General features: G+C 37.8%; 1 protein-coding gene across 1 annotated transcript; it reads right to left on the bottom strand.

Annotated features, from left to right (window-relative positions):
• Positions 1 to 37: 37 nt before the first annotated feature.
• Positions 38 to 20,293, bottom strand: adamtsl7 (ADAMTS-like 7). The gene is made up of 12 exons (XM_065254673.2): positions 20,023 to 20,293; positions 15,773 to 15,956; positions 14,507 to 14,682; positions 14,268 to 14,379; positions 11,238 to 11,402; positions 10,648 to 10,777; positions 9,458 to 9,671; positions 6,010 to 6,183; positions 5,646 to 5,822; positions 5,111 to 5,290; positions 4,887 to 5,031; positions 38 to 3,591 (listed from the first exon to the last, which is right to left on the bottom strand). The coding sequence occupies exons 1-12, from the start codon at positions 20,170 to 20,172 to the stop codon at positions 3,452 to 3,454; spliced, it is 1,947 nt and encodes a 648-aa protein (XP_065110745.1). The 5' UTR covers positions 20,173 to 20,293; the 3' UTR covers positions 38 to 3,451.
• Between the last annotated feature and the right edge of the window lie 684 nt (positions 20,294 to 20,977).

The following is a 20,977-nucleotide window of genomic DNA, read 5'->3' as shown; positions in this document are numbered from 1 at the left end:
CACCAATACACACTGATCTCAGTTCGAAACACTATAAATCACAAAACCGAGTGCATGTTTTCTTCTCTTTATTGCTTCAATCATTTTAAAATTCACTTTCTAATGAAGGAAACCCAGATTATGTCACACAAAGAGCTGATGTGAAAAAAAATTAAACATGCTTGTTTTTCTTGAGGTATAAACATTTAAAACTCACAATAATATTATGGAGTCAAAGCATGGCTTTGATTTTAATGTATTCAACACTTCGTATGCTGTTTCATGGGTTTTGTGTTTCAGAACTTAACCGTAGTCAATATAGGAAGTGCTGATACAAGGTCAGGCTAGTCTGTTCTGTTGAGATTAATATGGCCTCCTAATGGTCCATATCATTAAAGGGATAGTTCGGCCAAAAATGACATTAAACCCATGATTTACTCACCCCCAAGCTGTCCGAGTTGCATATGTCCAGCGTTTTTCAGACAAACATGAAAATAACTACCTTCCGGTAGCGCAGCCATCTTAGACTCCTCTGTATTCAGGAGAGAGTATTAGCGTAGTGTACGCACTTTTCTTAGTGACGTATGACAAATTCGGAGGGCAGGGGCACAGAGCAGCAACAGAGTAGCCTCCGTATAGGCTGCGTAAGCTCTCATCCTGAATGCGGACACGACTAAGATGGCGGCGCTACCGGAAGGTAGTTCCTTTGTTTATTATCCTGGATCATTTGGATTTATTTTGTGAAGGATGGACGCACTTTTTTGGACTTGAAGGTCGTGGACCCCGTAACATTACATTTAATCAACTGAAAGATCTAAAACATTTTCTAAAATATCCGAAAATGTGTTTGTCTGAAAACGATGGACATATGCAACTCGTACAGCTTGGGGGTGAGTAAATCATGGGTTTAATATCATTTTTGGCCGAACTATCCCTTTAAAAAATATATAAAATTGATACAATTTGATGTAGCATGTACAGTAAATATATTTTGATTTTCTAACATTCTAAAGAAACAAGACCAAGTTGCAAAAAATTGTCTCATTCCAAACACCTGTAACTTTTTGACAACGAGATCCGTTACCACAGTCGACCACATTTACATCAATGACACCTGTTGAGTGTTCAGAAACTTGGCCCACTCAGTCATAAAGAGGTAATATAAGAAAGTAGCATATATCCTGTTATCTAGATTGAATATAATAAAGTTGATAAGATATGTAGAAATATTTACTAAATGTTAAGCTGTTTTGGGCTCCCATCATCATTAATTTTTAACCATATCCCTGATCATTTCAATTTGCCCTTACACATTATACATTCATTTATAACTCTATTATTTATAATGCATTTAAAAACATTTATTTTTACAACTCACAACAGTAGTAAAACTATTGCTGATATCCTAGGTGAGAAAAAGTGCACTAAAATACATTTTAAGTACACTATTCACACACACAATTTTGTTCTTATTATTTACAAAAAACAGTCTTTAGTACTTCTTAAGATAAACGTAGGGTGTTTTCACACTTAGTTTGTTTAAGCCCTCCAATGTGAACAAACCAAAACCCCATTCACACAGACCTTTGTTCCCAGAAAATACCCGTAAAATTGCCAGACAAGCGTCTGTGTGAACACAAACACGTCCTGTATATCTTCTGGGATCGTTGCCGAATCATGTCAGTGTGAATGAACAAAAAAAATCGAACGATCCCGGACAAATCCAGGATGCATTTTCTGTGTATTTTCCGGAATGTCTGTGTGAAAAGGGCTCAAGTGATCTCAGACCCACCCAATCCGGAGGTGGTCTGAGTATGGTTTGCTTTTAGGTTCTTTTGTGGTCCAATTTCCGTTTGACATGTGAAAGTAATGAGGTCCACTTTGCGTGTCGTTAAGACATGTATATTAAAATCAACCACTCTACAGAAAGCTGGGGTCTGAGTTCATATGAAGTTGTGATGTGAATGTGAATCGCGCAAAAAATAACCAAAGAGTTTATATATTTTTCCTATTTAAAACTTAACTCTTCTGTAGTTACATTGCGTGCTAAGACTGACAGAAAATAAAAAGTTTAGATTTTCTAGGCAGATATGGCTGCGGCAGGCACAATAATATATTTAGCAGCGCCTGAAAATAGTCCCCTGTTATTAAAAGTAACCAAGGGAACTATTTTCAGGCAGTGCGTAATATCACTACGCCTGCTGCAGCTATGTTACAGCAGCAAATTCCTTGCTTATTACACCAGAATGAGAGTATAGCTCCAGAAAAGTCAAGTTTTAAATAGGAAAAATATTGAAACTCTTTGGTCATTTTTGAGCACGATGCTAATGGTCTAATCAGATTCAATGGATTAGGGCGCGTGCACACCAAAACTTTTATGCCCACGGCCATTGCATGTTTTCAATTGTTTCCAATGGAAGCTCTGCGTTTTTCAAATAAGCCAGCAGCTAGGGGTTTTCTTCCACGCTGAAAACCGGCGCCCGGATGAAAAGCTCTGCTCGTCATTGTCAGTTCTCACGCGGCCGTCCAATCACAGTAGAGAAGGGGCGGGACAAGTATCACAGCAACTAACCGTCTCACAGCTAACGTATCAGAGCTACCAAAGCGCTTAGCTGAAGAAAGCTGGCAATCAGCTTAAAAACAGCTGGCATTAGGCGTTGTCCAGGCGTTTTCAGCCGTGTTTAAAAGTTTTGGTGTGCACATCCCCTTATGCTAAGCTATGCTTAAAGTGGTAGCGCCAGACCTGGAGATCGACTGAATGGATTCCAAAACGGTAAAAATCAAATGCTTAATTCTAGGGAAGCTGGAAAATGAGTATATTTTTTAAAAAATTGGAGTGTCCCTTTAAAAAAAACTATATGTGAAAACACCCTTATGTACATCTAAGTGTACTCAGGTGTGCTATTTTGAGACACCATTTATTTCAATACATTAAAACTCTATTTAGGTAATACTGGTATTTAGTATACTTTTTTGGTGTACTAGTAGAATATAACTGTTAATTAGCATATTTGTAGTGTAACATGTACATGCTGGTATTTAAGTATATTTTAAGTACATTCAAGTATACTTTATTTTTACCTGGTGGGTGTACTATCTTTACTTTCCTTGCTTTATACATTTCTATTTAAACGTGAAGGTTAACAAATTGAAAAAAGTTTTTGTTACTTTTAGAGATTAGGCAACATGATGAAAAGTAAAAAAAAAAGTGGCTCAGTATTTTTATTTGCAATAAATACTAAATTGCTCATGGAGCATTCTCTTTGTATTGTATAAAAAGGGCAGTCTCTGCATATTTTGAGTTTTTTTTTTTTTTTTCAAATGAAAGACAGAAAGTGATTGGTGATGTCATCTCAGTGTCAGATCCAGCTGAAGGGGTGAGAGATGATGTCATGACTTCAAAGACTCAAGGACATCATAGTTCATTGAGAGGAGAGCAGTGATGTTATATCCCAAGGGTAAGGTGACTTGATCACCTGATTCTGTGAGGTGTGTCTTTCTGGGCGACCCGAGAACATGATGCGCAACATGTGGTGCGGTAGTATGAGTACACACACAAGCGAGCCTGGACCACCACTACACAGTTATAGTACATATCTCTGCAGGAATCATCTAGAGAGAGAGACAAAGACACATCTTAAACATTTCATTCTATTTTAATTATGTTTTCATCCTGACAACATTTCAAACCTAGCAGAATGAACACTTTTATGGTGCCTTGTGATGTTTAAAGGGGCAATGAATCTGTCTATTTTATTGTTTTATACTGTTGTCTGAGGTCTACTTATGATTTTCGCGTTTTTTTACATTCAAAAACATCAAAAGCAATAAGTAATAGGCTATTTTGTAACATGGATTAGTGGCTCTCTGGAGAAATGGTTCGTTTGAAGGGGCGGGCCGCATTGAAGACCCACTGCTATGATTGGATAGCTTAATTCCCCGTCGTTACATGTGGGGAAATGTTTTAAAAACATTAATTTGTAAAAATAGCAGCCGAACACGAATATGTTTGAGCCACAAAAGATTCTGGGTGCTAAAGATGATACACATAAATGACAATACGTATAGTAAAGTAGAAACAAAGCTTTAAACTTGACGTGACTAAAGTACCGTATACAACACAGTAAGCGCGCATCAGAATCTAAACCGCGGCTGATAAGTCCTTATCAATAACTTTGTATACCACAGTTATATGATAAAAAAGCTTTGTTGAGTGTTGGACCTTACAAACGCAACTTGCCTAAATTACCGTATACAACACAGTAAGCGAAATGAATCCGCGGTACACAAAGTAAACAAACACTCCCCACGCGAGCTGGAACTTCTTCAAAAACAAACTTTAACCACCCATTCCTAATGTTATGTTCCGAGTATCCGAGTTAAGGTTATACAGCTTCTGTGTTGTTTTCCAGATGGTTCTTCCACAACCGAAGACTCTGTTTCCATGGTTACTCATAACAGATCACCGTCTCTCAGGAAAAATGTATTTAAAAGTCATTTTGGTTACATTTGGCAATCTTTAAAGACATGTTTACTGATTGTTGAGACACTTGCATGGTTTGCTTTGCCCCTGGCCCACACGTGTGTCACGCAAAGCTGTGGGCGGGGCTACAAAAGTGGTCGTTGTATTTGGGTTTGGGGAGTTGTTTCAATTCTACTCTGACGTCATATTTCGGCACATTCCTGAATCGAATATTTTCCTGGCTTGGTGCCAAAAACTGTTATATTTCAGTAGCACGGACGTTTTCAATTTTGAAACTTGCAGGATGTTCATTTAAGTACGATGACCTCTTATATAACAAATTATTCACCGCTCCTTTAACAGTCCCATTTCCCTTTAACTTTCATTGTATGGAAAAGAGCAACTTGGACAAAGAAGCTAATAGGTGAAACCTTGAAAATCATACCAATTTGTGGTGTGCAGGTCTGTGTATTACACTCCTCTTGTTTTGCGGGTTCAAGTAGAGGGTCGCAGTCCTGGCTAAAGGTCAAGTCTTCTTGCAAACAACGTACCTCCCTCACTCGAAAGCCACCATCGCATGAGCGAGAACACTGTGACAGAAAAGGCATATTTCATTTCAACTATATTTTATTTGTGTGTTCCCTTGTTTGTGTGTTTGGAAGAACTTACCGAGCTCCAATCTGTCATATACCACTGGGCACTACAGCTTTTCAAATTGCAGATCTGTGCACTTGGAGGGCGGGGCAAATGAGAACAGCTGTCATCTGAGGTGACTTCTAATTGGTCGTTGTTTTGGAGAACACAGACCACACCTCGATCTTGTGTACCGTTACCGCATTCAGATGAACACTGTGGAACATATAGATACATTGTAGTGTATTTATTAAAAGCACATTTATGCGTGTCCACAGCAACCTTGAGGTTAGTTACAGTAGTTTAAATATGGAGGCATGGCAATAACGTTGAATTTCATTGGTTCTCGCAAGTTGTCATATGCATGTATTGTATATTTTTGGAGCTTCACCATGTTTACCCTCATAAGAAAAGATATCATGATATAATTTTTATGAATGATTTTTAAGATGATTCAGTGTTCAACTAAAGAAAGGAAGTCATTTGCATCTAGAATGGCATGAGGGTGAATCAAACTGTCATATTTGGATGAATAAAACAGCAGTAATTGAAGTGGCACGCATCCACAGACCTGTCCCCACGGTCCTGTGTACCATTCCACCCGCTGTGTGCAGGGTCCCAGGTCACACGGCATGAGCTTGTCTGGTTTATCCTCTTCTTTGCAGTTGTCTAATGGCAGAGAGTTAGTCTGACTCATCATACACACTACTAACCGACTGCGACTTCCTTCTCCACAATCTGCAGAACACTGAAAATAGACACAAACAGATGTTATAAAGCCCTGCTGAACAAGCCTAAGATGGGTTACTGGTCTTGGATGGATTAAGCTAGTCTAGCTAGTGTCTGAAACCCCTTTTAAACCAGAAAATCAAACCAGTATATCTAAGCTGCTTTTTTAGTTCCTGATTAAAACTAAATGCACACAGATTTCTTACCCTGTCACTCCAAAGAGAGTAAAACCAGCTGCTGGCACACACTCCTTTGTCACAGTTCTGCAGGTCCTGCGGGCGAAGGGCCATGTTGCATTCCTCATCTAAAACTACGTCGCCCAGGTTATCCACACACACAACTTCTCTACTGCGCTGACCTACTCCACATGGCACCGAGCACTGAGAAAAGAGAGGCACAGAAAGGAATTTAACTGGAAGCAGAGCTTTTCCAAACCGCAATTTAAGGGACTTTTTATACTGTATGACTAAACACTTAGTATTCACGGGTGTCTGCAGAATCTCTAAACACAGAATAAACAAGTAAATCTGGAAGCAATATATTGCACGAGTCTATAAATAAACACAATAATTAAATAAATAAATACATAAATAATACAAAACATCCTTTCTTATACCTCTTCTAAAAAAGAACCACCTTAAAATGTTGGTGTTGGGACCCTTTGTGTGGCCACAAAATGTATTTGGGGCATCAAATGAATGAATTTTACCACATTTGATAAAAACATAGTGGAAATTACTTTTTGGTAACACTTTACAATAAGGTTTTATTTATTACAATTAGTTAATGCATTGTCTAACATGTATTATCAATGAACAATACAGCATTTAGTTAGTTCTTGTTAATTTCAGCATTTACTCATACTTTATTAAAATCAAATGTTGAAATGGTTAAAATTTGTTAATGCACCATGAACTAAAATGAACAATTGTATTGACATTAACTAACATTAAAAAAGATTTATAAATGCTGATAACTACATAGTTAATTGTTAGTTCATATTAGTTAATGCATTTATTAATGTTTACTAATACAAACCTTAATGTAAAATGTTACCTACCTTTTTTATTTATTGCATCTGTTTTACTTTAAAGCTACACAGGCTCACTGGAATTAAATGGTAGCCGTGATTTCACCAAGTAAGATGTGATCCTGGATCAACATTTTAATCAAAGATACTCCAAACTACCCTTAACTCAAACCCTAACCATTTTTAAACCCTCAAATTAGTGTGAAATAATAGTTTAAGGAGTATTTCTAATAAGCCCCTAACCCAATCCTAAACCTAAATCTAACATAAACACTATATATAATCCTGCAATCTGATTGGTTAAAGCTCCACTGTGTAGGATCTGCTCCCATCTAGCGGTGAAATTCTATATGACAACCAACTGAATATTACTTTCTAGCCCCCCCATTCGGAACGCGTATTAACTCGTACGGTGGCCGTGTCATGCCAAGGTTAACCTGGCTGCCAGTAGCTACAAAGCAAAAGCAATGAAAAAATTGAACAATTTGCAATGTCCTTTGCCTGTGATCCATCGAAGCACACAGATATATGTTAAACATGGAAAAAGTCATTTTCATGATATGTCCGCTTAAAATCACATACAAAAAGCAACCATAAACGTAGCTTAGACACTCCTTTTTCATCGACGCGAGGAAAAATATCCCAGGGGCTGTTAAACTTGGTATTAAGATGTGTTTTCGTCGGTATTGGTATTGATTCAATGTGAAAGTCTACTGGAAGTTGCGTTAAGTCCACAAAAGTAGTTTGTTTATGTTGTTGCTTCTGAAACGTCCATATTACTAAAATAGGAAATATCCCAAAATGTCTCTTGGTTCACAGCACTGCAATGTATTTGCAACATATTGCATCGCTAACCATGTATCATGATACATATCGTCAAAGAAATGTAATATTAACAAGATGTGTCACTTTAGCTATGATCTTGAAGATAATTTACTTGTTTTTTATTTTGCTTGTTATCAGAAATAATCGAGTCTAAAGGGACTCTGATGTTATTGATTGTTTGCGGAAAGTTAACTGGAAAATACCCAGATGTCACGGGTGCGTATTGAAACTTGGGATAGCCAAGGCTGTGAAGAATACATCTATGGTTCCCAGTTCCGGCCCGAGCCTAGGGGCCCTAAGCAGAATTTGTTTGGGGGCCCCCCTCTCACCAATTTGTTATATGAAAAATAAAGAAATTATAAACATTTATAAAAAGAACAAAGTTGCACATTAAGTAAGGATTAAAATTAGCATTAGGTACAGAAATTAAATCAAATGAATCATAACACTGTCTTTATTATATGAATTAAATATAATTATTATATTTCAGAGCTACAGAAGTAATTTTTTCTTTGTCTTGGATTGTTTGATTAAGATTAATGACACAGACTTAAGTAGGTTCATTGAGGTTACTAACTGTCTCTTTAAGAGAAGCAGAAGCCATAAACCTAAGACATAAACAAATGTTTATATTGGAAAAAGAGTACTGTGGAGATCATTTTGTTTGTATGTGCCCTGTCAAGAACAGAAAGATTTTATGTCCGCTTGCTTTCTGAAATGCGTCTCTCCATGTTTGCACTACTGAGTGCACTTAAACGCACGTGTGCACACACACACAGATGGAGGACGAATTACAAACAGTGCAGCATAAAAACTTTACATTGTTTTTCAGTGCTCTATTTCTCAAATGTATTTTAATGGACTACAGTATGACACACAGTAGCGTAACTCTTTCTAAAGTTTAAACATCAAGTGTTCTGATCTCTGAAGTGCATAGTGAGGATCTATCTGATGGGTGCTGGACCGGACATATTTAATCGCATGTGCGTCCAGAAACCTGCTCACTTTAGCGCCTTTTTGGGGGTCAAATGGTTTAAAATCACTTGAAATGTTAACATTTGCAAGCCTTTGAAACGTGAAATGATAAATTTTCCCTATATAAATTTGCGTATTAATCCGCAAATCACATGGGAGCCGAACCGTGGGTTGATCACGGATCAACTGTGATCTGTCACTCCACAAGTTCCTTCTGCACAACTTACTGCAACATACTGTAAATGTAAACATACCTTTATCTTGCTCTTTTTTCTCCTCCTCTATCTTTTTCTAATTTCTCTTTTCGGCACCAGAGGGATACATACTTTTATTTTTTTGTGACATCATTTATTACAGTTACGCGCACTTGCACACCTGCGCGTATTGTCAATGCACTCGAGGTGTCTGTATTGCGCATGACTCAAACAGTAGCACTGCAGACATACAGCAGTTGTCTGCAAATCAGATTTTTTTGTCTTGAATTATTTATTTATTCATTTGTATTAATTCATTTATATTACTTGTTTAAGTTATTTAATTGTAAAAAAAAAACCACGGGGCCCCAAGCAGCCGCTTAGTTCGCTTATGCCTCGGGCTGGCCCTGATGGTTCCTTAGTTTCAGGGAAAATTTTGTGTTCAAATACTGCCTTGAAAGGCCGCAGCCCCTGAATTGGTATTAGGCTATAGGCGTTTAGTATGCTTTCATCCCAAATCCATTTTATATTTTTTCAAATGCACTATTAGGAGTACTTATTGAAGGAAAACATTGCTTTTTAAATTAAACTGGCTTATTTTACCCCAATCTCCTGAACCTTTTTACACACCTCTGTCCATTCTGAGCGAATCTGCCATTCACTACAAATCTTCAGCTGGCACACCGTGGTTGTCTCTGGCATGTCTGTAACATCACAGAAGCTGGTCGGCACGACGACTGTGCTATTGCCACGGTGTCCCTGTGTCTGCCGGCAAATCACCTGACGATGCTGATAACCTGGACCGCAAGTCTTACTGCACTCGGACCACTCCCCGACATCCCAGCTGACATAACACACACAAAAACAAACACAAACACATACATATTGAAGGAATGCCGAGATGTGATTTTGCGTTTTACTGTTGGCTAAATGCTTGCTATAAATCCCATGTGCTCCTCATCTGCACGATTTGGAAACAACCATCCTAGAAGTATCCAAATCTCTTCACGGACCATATGGAGAGTTGTTAAAACTCCATAGCCGTTGGACAGTTTGTCCTTTGTGGTGCCCAATGCTCTTCTTGAACTAAGGGGATGTTTACACTTGGTATTAAGATGTGTTTTCATCGATCGGATCACAAGTGGACGAGAGAGACACATTACGTTTACACCTGGTATTTAAATCCGTCTCTTTTGTCCACTTTCGACCCCTTCTGTCCTGAATACTGTGAGGGGGTGGTCTGTGAGACGGTGGGCGAGTCTCTCTGCTGTCATTCAAACCCGAGCGGGAGTAATTATGAGTTTATATGGACGCAAACTAATATTATGTCGGAGTCCACTGCTTGTTTAGCAAGTAAACACGCTGCACAGAGTTTTGTACGTGTGTATGTAAGAGCTTTCTCTGAATTTTCAGCGCAATTGATGAAATAGGATCGCGCAACTTTCACACGCTTTCAAAACGAAACTACGGAGATCCTCCGCTTTAGTTTTATCAATGAAATGCTAAAAATAGCGCTGTTCACGTATGTTCACGCCAGAAGTCAAAAAAGACGTAAAACTTGTGTTTAATACCTGAGATTAGATAAATGGGCGGAGAGAAGGCGGTCGCGTGTGGCTGTTCGAACACATTCAACCACATATGCGTTCCGCAACTCCAAAGCGATCCGATCGAAAGTGGTTTCGACTACCTCTGAATGTGGTTGAAAGTGGTCGAAAGTCCACTTGTGATCTGATCGACAAAAACGCATGTTAATGCCAAGTGTAAACATCCTCTAATTGTAGTAGATGCAAGTGTATAAATAGTTGTGCATGTTAACTCACAAGGCTGGGCAAGGCTGCAATTGACAGCCTTCTATCCGGGGACCAGGATGATGGGCATGGGTGCAGAGGTCATCCGGTACAGTAGTTTGTGTGGCCTTTTCTTCGCATCTAAACAGAACCTGACGAATGCCTGAGATACACACAAAACGAACAGAGACATAACAATGTATTGTGATGTCTAAAGCCTATTGCTCCTGGGAAAATACACAGTTTTGGTTTTATTTGTAGGCACAAACCTCTGCTTACTGTAAAGTTACTCTGGTTTTGATTTAGAAGCTAAACAGTGAGGACAAACTCCTGCGATGATCTGGACAGCGAATGTGCGATTGTGTGTGCGCATGTCACAATCGGGTAATACACAACATCATTTATCAGACACGACCATGTGTTTATATGCTTGATAGCCAAAATCATTGAGAATCTGTTATTTTTTCTGTTTATTTGATCTATCTCAGATCCCACTGCTTCATTAATTAAATTGTAAATATTATCTTTAGGAAACCACTTTACGCAGACTAAATTAAATAGCGGGCAAAGAAAAACAAACAACCACACATTTTGTTTTTTGACTATATAACTAAACTTTGTACCTGTTCCACAAGAGACGCTGCAGGATGTTGTTGTCATGGCAACCCAGCTGTACAATGGAAGTGGTTTAGAGGTCACAGGGTCTAATGGAACCTGGTTAGGGTGAGGACTGCTCATTGAGTTTTCATCAGTGCTAATCTCAGGTCCAGGAAACAGCTCATGACTCTCTAGTGGAGAATAAGAGAGATAGACAGGAGGATAAGAAAGATAAAAGAGAATTGTCACCTCAAAAACTAAACTTTCAACTGATGTGTGCATTTCTTAAACAACCATGCTGAAAGACCTTTCTATGGTCATGTTTAGCAAAATGGACGAATTACTGACCTGCATCAAACAAAAAAGCAACTAAGAAGATTTTGGCCATAAAAAATCATGAGTTAACCATTATGTGTTGTTAGGGCCATTTTGGCAAATTTTTTTTTTGTAGTCTTAATTTGGCCACAACTTTCTGTGTTTCAGCAAATTGAATTATTTTTGGTGATAAATCTTATATTTACACATATTTAAAGAAAATACTTTGAAATTTTTCAAAAACTCAACAATATACTTTGGGCAAATTCAGGCCAGTCGCCATGGGGGGGTGCTTTAGGGGGCCACGCCCCCCCAAACTCATGGTCAAACTTATTATTGAAGGTAAAAAAAACTATGTGAACTTGCTCACTTTCATTACGTATGAATGTTCTCGCTCTGTCTTGGTGAATAGGCACCCTCTTCAGTAGTATTTAACCACAGAAAATGTACTACTGATTTCTACAACGGTGGCTTAAAAAAACATCTTTATAATTTAAATCATATAATTTAACGCATTGTTACATTAAACGAAATAATATAAAACATAATTATAAGAAACAAAATAAAATTTAGAATAAAACATCACCAAAATAGCCCCTGTAATCCTTTCTTAGACTCACCTAATTGTTTATTCAAATACAACAGCCAATGGCAAGTCTCCAGCAGCATACCTTCAATACGTTTATATTTTGAATTAGACGTTCTGTTTATTAAAATAAGAGTTTGGTTGTCGAATGGTACATAGTACATATAAATGATAGAAGATGGTTATACATACAGTTTTGTAAGTTTATATGTGACTTGTTATTCCTTCAGCGTTTTTTGTTTTTGTTTTAACTGTAGGCCATGGTTTTAATCATGGTTTATTTTCGTAACATTAAGGAGCAGCTGGTTATTGCTGGGTATATTGCTATCATTATCTCATGTCTAAGAAAAACTCATGTGCAAAAATCAACATGAGAGGAAAGATTGAGTTCTTATGAGATTTTACTCCTGTGACCCGCTGCGATTATTTTAGGGTGAGTACACTTTTAAATGCTACAGATCACGTTTGTTTTATTGCAACCTGGTTTGTATTGTTGTTATTGCGTTGTTGGTGGAACTGAAGACTCGTTACATCGTGTATATGTGTGAGGTAACTTATGTGTTTTGTTGTCCTTGACTTTGTCTATTTCAAATAAGTTTGTTCAGTCTGTGACCGTTTATTTTAATCCGAAGGCTGCACCCTCCAAAGGTGGCATTTGTAGGCTGTAAACATCATGAAGACGGTCTTATTTCAGAACAATTATAAATTTGACTATTATTCTTAATTATTCGTAAATTGTTGTAATATGCTTATGACTTGCGAATGTAATGCTCAGTTAACTTAAATAAACCAGGCTTGTTTACCTATGCAGCTTGCATATGCGATTCCAGAGGCTGCCTTCGGATTGAGAAACGGCCATTGACTTTATGAAGTGTGCCCCCCCATGAAAACATAATACCCCCCCATTCTGTATGTTCTGGCGACGGCCCTGGGCAAATTTACTACCCTTTTGTATTGTTAGTGGAAAATTCCATGATTTTAACTCTTTAATTGCCAAGTTCATAAGTGGTGTCACTGATTTGGGAAAAAAACAAACAAAATTACACATTTTCATAAGAAGTGATTGTGGACTGGATTTTTAAGTGGACTGGAGTTGTGCACACCAAAACTTTTAAACGCGGCTGAAAACGCCTGGAGGACGCCAAATGCCAGCTGTTTTTCAGCTGAGCGCTTTGGTAACTGTGATACTTGAGCTGTGAGCCGGTTGGTTGTTGTGATACTTGTCCCATCCCTCCTCCACTGTGATTGGATGGGCTTGTGAGAACTGACATTGACGAGCGGAGCTTTTCACTCAAAGTTGAATCTCTTTTAACTCTTGACGCTCAGAGCTGAGAGCGGAAAAAATACGCTAGCTGCTGGCTTATTTGAAAAACGCCGAGCTTCCACTGGAAACAATTTAAAACATGCGCCGGCCAGGGGCATAAAAACTTTGATGTGCATGCCCCCTTAGGCATGTCAAAGATTAGTAAAAACATTGGCTTTGATGCTTTTTTTGTTCAGCATTAGATTTTATTTTTTTCTCCCTCATTTATGGTTTGTGGCCGTTTTTGCCTTATTGACTTCCATTATAACGACATTTTTTTGATTGCAGAGCCATGACACCTTATTATGCATTCTTGATTATTGGAGGTTTTTACTTTTGCAAAGAGGTAGCATTTGTCATTTTAAAGGTTGATCAACTTGTGCCTCCATTAACCCATTAGTAGGCCTATGCAAAAAAACAGAGCTTAATTTCTGGCTTGTACATTAAGTTAATCACTTTTTATATTGAAAATCAATCATTTTGTGTTCCTCACAAATCAGCCCAAATCAGTGACATCACTTATTAAGTTTTCATCAGTACTGAGGTTGAAAAATGTATCTAAAAACATGTTTAACAACTTGAAAGGGTAGTAAATTTGAACAATGCACAAGAGTTAAACCCTGTTCAAAGTTTTTGGGATGTGCTAGAGAAGACTTGGGCCAAAAACAGTAGGCCTGGAAATAAATCTTGTGATGCACCATTAGGTTACTGAAGCAATGCCATAACAAATATGCTTAGCAATGAACACTAAAGGCAGTTCAACAAAAGTGTGTAACTTTTTACCAAGGAAGTGTTTGATTATATCATTGTCAAACTAAAACACTATAAAACAAATGGATGTGTAATACTTACCCAGAGGAAGTTCACTGGAGTAAGAATATGTATCTGAATATACATCAATGATATGGACTCTGGGTAAAATGTATTCATAATATACCGTTGGATTGGGCTGTTGATATATCACCTGAAAAGGCAAAAAAACATTTATATGTTAAGTCAGAAGCCCATGTTATTATGACTTTCTAAACCCAAAGCTTGTCATCTATTCTCAAGGCGATATGTGATGTCATACAGTAGGAGTGGTCTCTCACAAAGAGATGCAGCTCCTGATTTGTCGGGCCAGGAGCAGTGATGGATTCTCCTGCTCTGCTGCTTATCTCATTGGGTCGTTTGTATGTGAGTTTAGTACCCGCGGCATAGAAATCCCCTGGCCTGTCAATCACCCAGTTACCATTTATCACGAATTCACCATTTGCTGTCTTGAGAGCTTGAAGAAAGAAAGAGAGAGAGAGAGAAAGAAAAATGTTTCATGCAAGGTGGTGAAACATTGTGGTTTTCATGTACTGTATTAAGGGATCAAGGTTTGACCCACAAGAGCAAATTTCCTGGGACCTCAAAGTGATTAGTCACATGGGATTTATGGATCACGTCATTGGCCCCAAAAAATTTTGTATTGTCTTTTGGCAAATATGGAAGATTTCAAATCAAATACTTTCATTGGGTCATGCAGGTAGCCATCATTAAGATGAACAAAAATGCTAAGAGATATCTTTGTCCAGACCAAAACATGGCACCTGTTATTCTGCTGGTTCATGTTGGTTTTAAAGCACAGTTCATAAACATAAACGTACAGTCTTGGATCAGTTAAGAATCAATCACCACCTTATGGTTGTAGCTGGATTTTTCAGCAGTGTATGTTTTACACACTCAGCTCAAATAGTAGATCACATTAATATATATTAAACATATTAAAAACAACATGATCTCACGGCAAGTCGTGTTATAGTCACAAAAAATGTGATTAATTTATTTGTGTCCATGGCATGAAATTCAGCTTTCATGTCTTTATCGTGTCACTCAGTAGGAATTTCTATAAATAGTTTTCAAATCTGTGGCACAACTTTCTTTTTCGTGGCATTTTATGTATTGTTTTCTTATTGTCGCTTGGGGTTAGATTTAGGATGTACTTTTATGTATTGGTTTCTACATGTTTTTCTTCCGCTTTTAAAACTATTCTTGCCTGGAGTTGGGGTTGAAGTTGGGGTTTGGATTAGGATGTCTAAAAATGTAACAGAAAGTGATTTTAACCCAACCGCAAGCAACATTGGTAAGAAAATAGGAAAAACCTATGAGAAAACAATACATAAAAAATGAAACGCAAAAAGAAAGTTATGTCACGGACACAACAAACTATTTATAGAAATGATAAGTGACATGAAAAGACATTTGTGCTCAAGGCATGAAAAAAGATGAAATTCATGCCATGGATACAAATAAATTAATAAAATTTTTCGTGACTATTTTCACGCAACTTTCCTTGAGATCAGTCATGTGCTAAGGAATTGAGTTTCCATTACCCAAGTAGTTGCTGGTCTTTTGTGTTTCTCGTATTTTGATTCGTTGAGCTCCAGATGGGATGTCCAGGAACTTGTGGTAGCCAACTGAGAGCCCGGATAGAAAGCGCGTCCCGCTAAACAGCTCACACGAGCTCCCATCGCCTGCACACACGCCACAAACATCTGCCCGCAAACCCCCACAGTCCTGCGCGAATCCAACAGGGCATCCAAGTTTTCATATTGTCCTCAACAATATTTGAAGCCCCCCACCCAATATAATGTATTATTCTAGACTAGATTGTTATTAACTAAAAAAAATATATATGTTTATTATAAAACTTAATTCTAAGAAACAGATTGGGCATACTTGAATATAAAAGAGTCATCTACCCACATAATTTAAAGTAAATTGATAAAAAAATTCTTATTTTATAGAAAACTTTGTGCTCCACAACTTTTTAAAAATATTTTATTAATAATTTTTTTTAATTAATAAAAATTGTATTAAAGGGAAACCAGGCAAGTCTGCGTATTATTTCTCTACGAGCTCCCCCTAGTGTCTGGAAGTAAATGCTTTCAAACACACTGGCCCTGTCCCAAATGGCACACTCCGGACTTGTGGTCCTCCTCAGAGTCCGCACTTTGATGACATCACGTAGTCCAGACTTTAGGGACCCTTGATGCGAGTCCACGTGGGTGCACCGGAGTTGTATTTTGGGACAGACTCGAGCATCACACCGGAAAATAGGTAGAGAAGTTGCCCGTCAGTGTGAACTCCTCCCTTCCGTCGTCTGATTGGTTCGATTGCCCTTTCGCAAGGACTTCTGGGTTGGCAAAGTGCGCGAAGCCTGCTGCAATGCGGGCTTCGCTGAAGACCGCATCAAGGGGGCAAAGGAGGCGCTGATGAGCACACTTCAAAGCGTAAAAATGACAGATGGGACACCCTACGGACTCGTAGACTACGCGAGAACGCGCAATTTAAGGCCACGACACCGAAAGTCCACATGAAGTGCGCCATTTGGGACAGGGCCACTGTCGTAAAAAACGAACTGTTGTCCCTCCCCCCTCGCAACCAAGTTTATCAGCTTATTTCCAATCCAGTTGTCGATCTAAGTTAGGTAAGTAATATTTACTTTCCAACTGATTTTTTATTTTTATTGTGTTTTCATGCATAATAGTAGTTTTACCGTGACGACCGCAACATGACGAGGCAAACTACTGCTTTCGTGTTTTGTTTTTTATTGGGAGAGTGGGCATGAGAATAATATAATTATAAATAAATAAATAAATAAATATAGACACAGTTGTCATGTGTTTTTTACGTCAGTAAAGGCGGTAACCAGGGGCGTCATGCACCAATTTTTTTTAAGGGGGCAGAGTGTGCACAGTTCACAGAAATTTGTGCATACACATACATCAAACGAATTATATTATAGAGCTTTCAGTCTTTTCCATGGCACTTACATTTCTAACAATATGAGCGCCCCTGCCTTCATGCAAAAACTCCAAAATAAAAGTGTTGACTCACTTTCATATCAAATACTATTCAATCGGAATAATGACATGATATTGGTATCATATTTAAAACAGAAACGACATGTTTTATTTATTTAAGTTTTGTTTAATGACTTGTTTAATTGTGTCATTGATGCATTTTGCACAACAACTGCATTATGAAATTAATGTCTTTTTAAATCCATAAAGTATATAAACAACGTAAATGACATAAGCTATAGCAACGTGATTGATTTTAATGTTCAATAATGATTTAAAAAAAAATATGTTTAGATAAAATGATTGGAGGAACGGATTTTTGCATTAAATTTGACCTCATATGTGAGCATGTGTGATCCCACGCCCACGTGAACTCTGGCGAACTTTGGCATTGTGCCAAGAAGATGAATCTAGAAATTTCTACTAATATAACGTCGAGACGGTCACATTTTAAACTATACATTTTCTACACAGAGGAGGTTAACTGCACATTACCGTACTGGGGTTTGAAAATGTTGTGAGTGTTTCTAGCACGTTTTAATTCCTAAGATAGCCAAATGCAGACGCAACATGAAAGCTCGTGAGCGCGCTCACACTGATGACGTCTGCGGCTGCTCTGACTGCAGCGCCTGCCGCCAGAAAGTAATGTAACATGTTCAAAACACTATCAAAACGGCAAAAATCTCTGAAAAGTGACAAGGATGCAGCACAGAATTAATAATATTGTGCATATTAAACAGATTTAAAGACAAGTTACCGATTGATGGACGCTTGTTTGATTTTCAGGTTGCATGCAAAATCCATTTGGCTCAAAAAACCAAGGGGGCACGTTCCCCCATCAGTTTGAATGGGCATGACGCCTCTGGGGGTAACAAAGGGTAACGTAGATATTAACGTCATTTACAGGCGACTGCACTGCCCTGTGTCACTGTTAGGGCAGCAATTTTCTCATAATTTACAAGTAGTTGAAAACATTATAGATATTGTTAGTAATCAGCTGGACAAAATATATAACACCGGACTAGTGGTTTTTGGATATTTTACTGCAAATATCTTACAAATTGTACCTTTAATAAAAAATATTATTTTTTTAAAACATTTTAATGATGCAGTTTTTGATCAGCCAGCAGGTCCGCAGTTTAATAATTTTAAGTCATCTTGAGGCCCCCTAGTGGGTTCGGGAGCCCTGGTTGGGAAACACTGGTATAAAGGCCTGTTCACAGCAAGGACATTAACTATAAAGTTTTATACATTTTTCAAAATTTAAGAGAATAGTGGAGTCCACAGCACATACTGTAATGAAAAACATACTGTGATAGGATGTCATTAGAATAACTTCCAGCTGATGTCAAATAAAACTTTTTTTTAAATGATTTAGATTTTAAAGGGCTTGCACATGTGCGCAAGCATAGAATGAACATTTTTGTACTGTCAACCGGTTAGGGCACTAATATAGTTATTGTTCCCGGTGTGAATGAGTTTATGCAGAGCAGATCCACTGTGAAGCTATCTGGTGCATTTCCTGGCAAACCGGTAGATGTGTTTGCATGACATTTTATTAATAAAAAGATTAGAATCAAACTGAATGACCCAGATGAATATATTTTTCGAAAAGTTAATAAAAATTGGCTTATTGTCGTACTGTTTTATCTGGCAGGAGCTAATCATAAAAGCAAACAGAGGCTATGGGACACACAGACCCTGCTGATTTTCACTAAAAATAATACTTTGGCTCATTTGGTCAGTCTCTATTCTTGTTTGTTATTCTTGCACATTTTAATAAAATATTAAAAAGCAAATGTGCAGTTAAATAGACATGTTACGATTAAAGCATACACTGGGTTATTTTGAACCCAGCATTGGGTCAGAAAGGCACAAAGTCAACACTGTATTAAAAATAACCCAATGGCTCGGATTCATCTCATTTTGACCCAATGCTGGGTTGAAAATAGCCCAACATTTGATGTGCTTTCTTACAGCACAAGAAAACACAGATTAACAGACCACCCAAATTTTGAGCGAATAAAACAGAATGTTAAAGATTTGGAAACAGATCTTTCCATTATTCCTCACTTACACACACAGGCTGACAGATCACATATTAATTCAAGTGTAATACGTGAGCATAATGTATTACAACTGCAATGATGAAGACTGAACGCCTCCTATGCTGTGGTCACATTTTGTTTTACTTTCATGGTGGGGACTTTACTTCCCTTACCACTAAACTGAACCCTTACATAAAACCATATGATTTTCATAGAGACCTTGAATGATTTATCTATGCAGGGACATTTAATTCCCATGATGTTGGCAAAACTGGCCTCACACAAAAAAAGCAAACATTCCCAGTGGATGGTTATTCAATGTTTTCCCCTCCAGTTAATCCTAACAGTAGTCATCTGTATTTCCTGCAGCTGACTCAACACTTTTAATGCACATCTACTTCAGATTTTAGAGTAATAAACAATTTAATCTCTAAAAATAAGAACAAATAGTGATTTTAAACGGTTAAAATATGTGACCCTGTCTGGGAAATCCAGGCTAAAGTCTTATAATGTAACAATGTGAATAGGGCATCAAAGATTGTTTTAAGTCAATATTATTTAAAGATATCAAGGATATATTTACAAGATGTTTATGCAGAAAACAGTAAATCACAAAAAATAAGTTTGACTGTCCTCTATATAATATAAAGTTATACTTTAAGAGAAATACTGTTGCCTGCATAGTGAATGTTGCTTTATATTCTCTTCACATTTCTCCATAATGCTTACCTCCACAGGACTGCCGCTTGAGTCATTGTCCCAGGAAACAGGCTCTGTAGGTGGGCACAGGAGGGAGAGCAGCAGGGTCATCTGGATGAAAAGCTGGCAGAATCCCCAGTCGAGGCCTCTCCAGGTTAACTGCTGCATCCCACAAGCCATAATGAGAATAAAAAAGGATTTATGTGTCTGTATGTGTGGAGAAGTAATGCAATGTTGCTGATGAATGCAGATATGAGAGAATGTTTTAGTGAACAAGGTTTCTCTCTCTCACTCTTTGGCATTTAAGTATGTTGCTCAACCACAATTCTCTCTCTCTTACTCTCTCAAACAGAGAGTCATATACGCATTGGCAAACATCTCCCTTCTCTCCTCCCATTTTTACTTTCTCCTCTTTCCACTCTCCCCATTTTTTGTGCTTTCATAAGCTGTAAAATGCTTCGAATTACAATCGCTTTCTGACGGACGGACACAGTCTGTCTCCTACTAACATTAAGAGAGGATTATTTTGACCTAACCAAAACTAAATCCGGTATTAGAGTAAAAAAAAAACTCAGAGGTGACAAACAAATGTAAAACAGGACTGATCTGTAGTCTAGTCCCATGCAGCCTTCTCTTCACATATTTCAGTTTGTGGTGTGTAATTAGGAAGTAATGAGGGTGTACGGTACTTGTGTCCAGGTGGTGTAAGTATTTTTCTTTGACCTGAAGGTTAACGTTTGAGAGTGTAATGAAACGTAGTGAAGAGTTACTGAGGAAGATATCAAGACGTATTAGACCAGAGGGTGAAAAAATAACATTCAAGAATTCTTGCAAGGAACCAAGGTCAGGTTATATTTTCATGAATGGACATAAACTTAAGAATTAAGACAGACGTCACAGAGTATGTTCTGTTTTTTTTTTTCAGTTTTCTTTTTAATGCTAAGTCAATAATGCATAAGTGCTAGTTGCAACAGGCAAAACTACA

Source organism: Paramisgurnus dabryanus, chromosome 4 (assembly GCF_030506205.2).
Source record: "Paramisgurnus dabryanus chromosome 4, PD_genome_1.1, whole genome shotgun sequence".
In the NCBI taxonomy this organism is placed as follows: Eukaryota; Metazoa; Chordata; class Actinopteri; order Cypriniformes; family Cobitidae; genus Paramisgurnus; species Paramisgurnus dabryanus.
The sequence above is the reverse complement of the archived record's forward strand: the minus strand, read 5'-3'. Positions and strand labels throughout refer to the sequence as shown.

Bases quoted from the DNA above. Each gene is read 5' to 3' on its own strand.
- adamtsl7 (XM_065254673.2), bottom strand. From the start codon at position 20,172: ATGGCTTGTGGGATGCAGCAGTTAACCTGGAGAGGCCTCGACTGGGGA. The intron at 15,957-20,022 runs GTAAGCATTATG...GGATTCGCGCAG, and splicing joins CAAGCGGCAGTCCTGTGGAG to GACTGTGGGGGTTTGCGGGC. The intron at 14,380-14,506 runs GTGAGAGACCAC...TTGCCTTTTCAG, and splicing joins ATCAGGAGCTGCATCTCTTT to GTGATATATCAACAGCCCAA.